The 7,492-nt window shown below is 32.5% G+C and overlaps 1 protein-coding gene across 1 annotated transcript; it reads right to left on the bottom strand.

Moving 5' to 3' along the window:
* Positions 1–6,401: 6,401 nt before the first annotated feature.
* On the bottom strand, positions 6,402–6,781 carry LOC106297127. Its single transcript, XM_013733409.1, is given in 3 exon segments — positions 6,402–6,442; positions 6,445–6,680; positions 6,765–6,781. Coding segments are annotated over 3 exon segments (294 nt in total).
* Between the last annotated feature and the right edge of the window lie 711 nt (positions 6,782–7,492).

Here is a 7,492-nt window from a genome sequence, read left to right as displayed (position 1 = left end):
GAAGGCGGGAGACAGCATTACACTCGGAACTGGAAGCATTGAAATGAGCTTTGGAATGCATGCTTCAGCATTCAAACTGTCAAAACTTTGGAACAGATTGTAAGGACATGATTGCGATGATAAAGGATTCCCAAGCATGGCCAAACTTTTCAACAGAGCTGGAAGTCATCCAACTCATCCTGATGTGTTATTCGATTTCAAGATCACCTACGTGCCAAAAGCGCATAATGAAATTGATGATTCTTTAGCTAGGAATGCTCTATCTTTTCACAGATCTCTTTGTTTTATTGGTTGTTCTACTCCGGTCTGGTTACCCAGACCACCTCATGTTTGAGTAATAAAATAGCCGTTTGTTGCCAAAAAAAAAAACTAATTTAATTATTTTAATTTTTAGCCTCATTGATTTTTCTTATGTTGTCATATATATATATTAATAACATTTTGTTTCAAATATCTTTCATTGATAGAACTCATGTGAGATCATTTTTACTTTTATATGTTATGTTAATTGTTTTAATAAAGTTTCATAAGCATATGTCCTATAAATTTTATCGGTGAATTACATTAAAGACTTATGAAAAGTCATCATATGGTTTGCATAATTTTTAATGACCATATTTAAAAAAAACTTATTGACTATAGAATATTTAGAGTTTTTTCTTAAAAACATTTGTGATTAGTTTAATGAATATTTTTATAATGATTTTCTTAAAAACATATATGTCAAAATTTATTAAATTTTAATTGTTGATTACTAAATAACTATGTTTATTCATTTATTGATAAACAGCTTGAGAAAACATAGATAAATTATTTGAAAAAATATAGATAAACGACATGTTTAACAATTTATTTCTTACATAAGTAAATTATTGTTACCATCACTTATTTCTAACAGAGCTGTGTAACTTATTTTAAACTAAATAATAATTTGGTTCGGTAAAAAAAGAATCACAATCAACTATTATTTTTCTAAGGAACTCATATAGCATATTATAAATTTAAAATATTTTATTGCTGAGACCAATATAAATAAAAAAATAAATACTAAATTTCAGTTTACCTTTATATTTATTTGATCATATTAAGTATTATGAGATTAATTATTTATTTTATTTTGATTTATAAGCTATTTGTATGTTTTGACATACTTTAAGATATAATTTTATAATTCTGACTTTAATTAATGAAGAGTTAGCATATAGTAAGCATTTTTTTTTATTTTCGTTTTGTTTTGTTTTTTTAGAAAATTTAAGATAAAGATAAGTTTTACAAATTTTAATTTATCTTTTTATAGTTTTGTGCTGATTTTTATTTATTTTTACACACGTGATTATTTATAAATATTTTTTAAAAAACTTTATTTCTTTTTGAATATTTTTATTTTGTTAATTTTTTGTTTAATTTCAAATATATACTTATTTTATATATCAAGTTAATTATCTTTAATAATATTTTTATTTACTTTATCAAATTAAGATGCTGACTTTTATATTATTATAATGATATTTTTAAATTCTATGTGAACACTTAAATAATATATATCCTCAATTCTGAAATCATATGTTATTTAGATTCATATGTAATGAAAAAGTGATTTAGATTTACATTGTCTTTATTATTTGAAATCCTTATATTTCTAAGATTATCTTTGTTATTTAATTTTATGTTGATCTTCCAAACATTTATTTTTTATAATAAACTGATCCTTTTAGTTATTTGGCAATTTTGTTTACTAAATTTATCATTGATATTTTTTAAAAAGAAATAGCTTCCATTTTGAAATCATATTTTGTTAGATTCATATGTAATGAAAAGTGCTTTAGATTCATATTGTTTTTATTATTTTAAATTCTTGTATTCTTTAAAATTTGTTTTGTTAGTTAATTTGATGTTTGTCTTTCAAAGGTTTACAATATATATCAAATTGATTCCTTTAATAATTTTGTCTTTTCACTAAATTGAATAGTAGTTTCCATTTTATTTTGAAATAAATATTTTTTGAAAATCTTGAAAATTTTAAAATAATAATTCAAATGGTAATTTGACATATTTTGGTGTTTTAAAATAATATGTGGATATTCTCAATGATTTATTGTATCAAATTACATATAGTACATATATTTTTTTGAATATTTTCAGCAATTTATAACGTAATTTTTAAATCATGTGTCTTAGATTTATATAGTTATAATGATTTGAAAATATTGCATTTTTAAATTAACTATTATATTTGTTTTTTATATTTATGTTAATTTTTGGAACTTTATTTTATATAGTATAGATTTGTACATGATGTTTTTAATTTTATAAGTTTAACTTATTTGATAATTATTTATATTTTGTTTTGAAATAAAAAATTTCATAATATTAACATTTTTAGAAATACCAAATTAAAAAACGATTTGGTATATTTTTGGTGCTTTAAAATAATATGTGAACATTCTCAATGATTTATAATATCAACTTATATATAGTATATGTTATTTTGAATATTTTCAGTAGTATATAACCTAAACTTTGAAAATCATGAGTTTAAAATTAGATTTATATAGTTATACGTGTTTGAAAGTCTTGTATTTTAAAATTAATTATTCTTTTGGTTATTTATTTTTTAAGTTTTGAAAAATATTAAACATTATGTTAACTTAATATAGTATTTATATTTTTGTAAATTTACCTTATTCGATATTGATTTATATTTTAGTTTGAAATAAACATTTTCTTGGTAATATTAACATTTTTAAAAATAGTAAACTTAAATAATAATTTGTCATACTACGATTGGTCGTTTAAATCCTATGTGGATGCTCTCGATGGCTTATAGCCTCAATTTATAATATCAACTTATATATAGTATATGTTATTTTGAATATTTTCAGTAGTATATAACCTAAACTTTGAAAATCATGAGTTTAAAATTAGATTTATATAGTTATACGTGTTTGAAAGTCTTGTATTTTAAAATTAATTATTCTTTTGGTTATTTATTTTTTAAGTTTTGAAAAATATTAAACATTATGTTAACTTAATATAGTATTTATATTTTTGTAAATTTACCTTATTTGATATTGATTTATATTTAAGTTTGAAATAAATATCTTTTTTTTGTAATATTAACATTTTTTTTTCTAAATTGTAAATGTCATTAATCAAAATGAAGGTTTGGTTACAAATTTAATCGCAACCAGATTTTGCTCGAGAGCCATTCTGAATCTTAGGGGCCGTAAAAATTTTAAAAAAACCCCCAAGACACAAATAGATTAACTCAAAGCTTGCCAACAATGGTGAACTTTGAAGTTAATAATTATAGGACAGGAGACATCAAATTAAACTCCCCACCCAAACGCTTCTTGACTATCAGAGTAACCAGACCATCAAGAGAATAGCTAGAGGCAAGTTCAGTTAAGCACTCACCGAAGTGGCTCAAGCAGGCATCGAGAAAGGCGGCTGGCTTCCGCTCCGGAGCTCCACTAGAGGAGGAAGAAGCTGACAAACGAGCCCAAGTTAACGCAGCAGACGACGAAAATGTAGACCTGAACAACACCGCTGGAAGTGAAAGCACAAGTTACGGTCAAGCGCAGCCGGTAAATAAAGCTCCCCATCCGGCTACACGACACAAAGGATGCGGCGGAGACAGCAAGTGAACGAAAAAGTTATCTGCCGGAGCTTGGGAGCAGGGGAATGAAGTACTGAAGGAGATGTAGAACTTCTTTAAAAACAAGCGACCGAACCGAGTATAGAAAGCTCATCTTTGAAAGCAGGTGACGCCATCACAGGGGTTGTCCTCAAACCCTCAGGAGTCGGCATCGAGAGCAGCAAGGAAAGCCAATCAAACTCTGAAAGGCACGCTATGGTTGACGTGTCTCATGACCTAACGAACAGAGGTCCTCTGAGGGGTGAACCTTAGCACCGCTGTTACTCCAAAGCGGAGAGGAGAAGCTCTGACAAGACCTTGAAAAACGAGTCCTGCTAGACGTACGAGTACAGGCCGACGACGAGAGCAGAGGCGGAGGCAGCGACGCTTCACCATCTTTTCCGGCGAAGGCAAGATCAGATCTGACCCAGATCTGCTCCGATTGAAAGCAGAAACCAAAGATCGAAGGCTCCTTAAGCTCCCTGAGAACTCCTCTCCTCGTTGGTGCTCCAGAGAGGTCACATAACCATGCGACACTCGACTAGATCCACCGAGATTCCAGTGGAAATCCAGCAACACCACACAAGAAGGAGAAGGGTATGACAAAGAGGCTAAGTGTTGTAGCACCACAAGCTGAGGTTCCCCAAGTCCGCAAGGGCCCTACGACCAGGTCAGGTGCACGAGTCATAAGAGCTGGATTCACAAAGGCTGTCCAACATATCCTATAGCAAGACCAGACCGGCTTTAAGCAATTGCTGATTCAAGAGATGGCCGAGTTAAAGCTTGAAGATCCAACCGACCCTGCTGAGGTTCAAGACCCATCCGGCTCTATCCAGTTCCTTCTATTGACCATAGCCAAGTCGGCTTAATCATCTCCACATTCAGCCTTGACCCATCCGTCCCAATTGATCCCGGTTTAGAGGCTTAGCCGTCTGATCCGATTAAGGTAAGCAGGTAAGATTTCAATTGATTTCTAACCGGTTTATTGTTTTTGATTTGTGTCTGGTTCATTTATTTCGATTTGGTTAAGACATTATGGGCAAATTGTTAAGTCCTTTTTTATTTCTTTGAGTCTAATAATTCAGGCCTTTGTTAGCCTTGCTTTAGAGTCCAAGTAGAGTCGGCCCTTTTCTGTTTAGGCCTTTTCGTTTTAGAGTCCAAGAGTGTCTTTGTTGTTTTGCTTCAAGTCCCCTAGAAGGGCAAAGCTGCATCGGGTATTTAATCCCCCTTATGAGCGGTCGTGTATTTTTTTTTAGACAAGATGATATATGAGTCAGTTTGCCCCAGCAAAACCCTAAGCCTTTCAGTCGTGAGAAACTATTGAGAGCACTGTTCTTGACATATCAAAGAGCCGGCCATTGTTCTTTGTGGAATCCATCGATCCATTCCATTCCTTGTCCGATCTTGAGAGAGACACACGTCCAGCAAGAGCCGGAACCATCTCTATCCATCAATCCATCCGCTGATCTTGTTGAGAGAGACATACGTCCAGCAACAGATCCCATCTTCCATCTCTCTATCTTTTCCTTTGTTTATCATTTAGAATCGCATTTTGTCTTTCTTTGTTGCTGAATTTGTTTTAGATCATATAAGAAAAACCTCATAAAAATCATTCATATAGTTGTTCTTTGTTTCCAGTTCATCATAAAATCTAAGAAAACTCATAAAAAGATCTTACTTGTCTCCGGTACATATCACGACCAAGAAGCCCTAGACGAGCAGCCGGCCCCTTGAGACCATCCGTTCGTACCGGTTCCGAACCTTGCCTGTCCTCCAGTCCGTGCCTACAACACTAAGGAAGAAGGGTAGAACGCATGACGGACTGGGGTGGCGACCGGAGCAAGAGAGCTACCGGTCACCAGAGGAAAATGATGAGGCGGCTGATTTAGGGTTTGTGGAGGCTGAGGGGAGAGTCTCTAGAGAGAAACAGTTTCTCTCTCTCTCTCTCTTGAAAATTTTTGACATTTTATAAAAATAGTAAAAATAGTAAACTTAAATAATGATTTGTCATACTACGATTGGTAGTTTAAATCCTACGTGAACGCCATCAATTGCTTATAGCTTCAACTTTTATATAGTATAAATGTTAGTTAAAAATAATTTAAGTTGTTAATCATAAAAATACGAATGGATTATGAAAGGAAATTAATGGCAAATTTCTAAGAGGGATTCTACGTGTATATATAGATTGTGACAATGTTCGTGATGTTAAGTTACCCACGAACTCGTACTTAAACACGAATCATCATTCATCAAACCAAGTTTTTTTTTTTTTGGTTCAACAAATTTAATTTATCAACCACTTTTAAAATTATAATATTTTAATCTTATAGAGATTAATTTAAGCCCCAGATACAGCAATGTGATCATCTAATATCACCTAGGAAGTTTTACTTATTTACCAAGGAACCTACATGAAATATATCGAACGCCTTTTATTTTACCAAAAGAATAATTCATATTTATACGAACACAATTAAATTATAAACATAAAGTGGAAGAACATCTTTATCCCATGGAAAAAGAGAGTGTTTAGAGGCTGGGGTCCCACCAAAAATCCAAACACCACTGTTTCCGCCTGCTAAATAAGCGTCATGTTTCCTTTGTTGCTTGTACTGTTCGTAGGCTCCACCGACACGTAGCGGCCCACGATTGGTTTTGTTTTTTAATTTTTTTTTTCAATCAGATAAAAAAAAAAAAAATTAAAAATAAGCATCCGCTAATGAGGTGCTGGATAAAGATGGCCTTATGAGCGAAAGCTCATTTAAGAACGGGAAGATCCAACTACACCGTCTTTTCCCATTTTTTCTCCCCTTTTTTGACTAAATCTTCTATATGAACATCATCCTCAACAGATAGCACCACTGCCTCTGGTCCATGAGGTCCCTCGACTATAGCTTCGTTCATCTTATAGTGCTCATCGACACGAACTATCTCACTTTTATTACTGTTCTTCTTGCATTTCTTCTTGATCATGAAACAAATGACAAACACTAGAAACGCCAAGAACATAACGCAACCTAGAGAGAAAGACAACGACTCACTACAAGAAAACAGGGTGATTCTGATGGCCGAAATCGTCAAAAATTCGTCGGAATATACCGATTCCGACGAATTTATTACAAACTGGTCCGTCGGTATCATTTTGTCAGAAAAAAAAATTCGTCGGAATTTCTGACGAATACCGAGAAACGACATTCTGACGAACTTCCGACGATATTACAATGCGGACACACGAGACCAGAGTTCATCGGAAAAACTATGTACCGACGGAGAACGTTCCTCGGACATTTCCGACGTAGTGGATTCCTCGGTATATTCCAACGGACAACGGTTTGTCGGAATTTACCGACGGACGTTTCCGTCGGTAAGTTCCGACGAACCGTTGTCCGTCGGTAAATTCCGACGAACCAGCATCCGTCGGTAAATTCCGACGAACCGTTGTCCGTCGGAATATACCAATTTTAAAAACGAATTAATTTTGCATTTTTATGTATTTTTTTATATTAAAAATTAATTAATAAATTAAAAAAATCAGAAATTTAAAACTAATAATATTATAGAATTTAAATTCATACAAACCGAAATAGAAAAAAAACATTCAGAAAGTTGAAAATTCATAGAAACCGAAATAGAAAAAAAAAACATTCAGAAAGTTTTAAAAAGCCAAAAAAACTAAGATGAACTCGAAGACATCAAACGATCTAGCTTCTGCATTATCTCGGTGTTGAACTTCTTCTGGGATGCCAACTCAGCAAGGATAGTGGCATTCTCCGAACGGATAGTGGCATTCTCAGAAAGGATAGTGGTGTTCTGCTCCTCCAATGCCCCAATCCGTTCATCTTTGTCATGTAG

The sequence above is a fragment of the Brassica oleracea genome, chromosome C6 (assembly GCF_000695525.1).
Source record: "Brassica oleracea var. oleracea cultivar TO1000 chromosome C6, BOL, whole genome shotgun sequence".
In the NCBI taxonomy this organism is placed as follows: domain Eukaryota; kingdom Viridiplantae; phylum Streptophyta; class Magnoliopsida; order Brassicales; family Brassicaceae; genus Brassica; species Brassica oleracea.
Note: the sequence above shows the minus strand (reverse complement) of the source record. Positions and strands in the feature narration are given on the sequence as shown.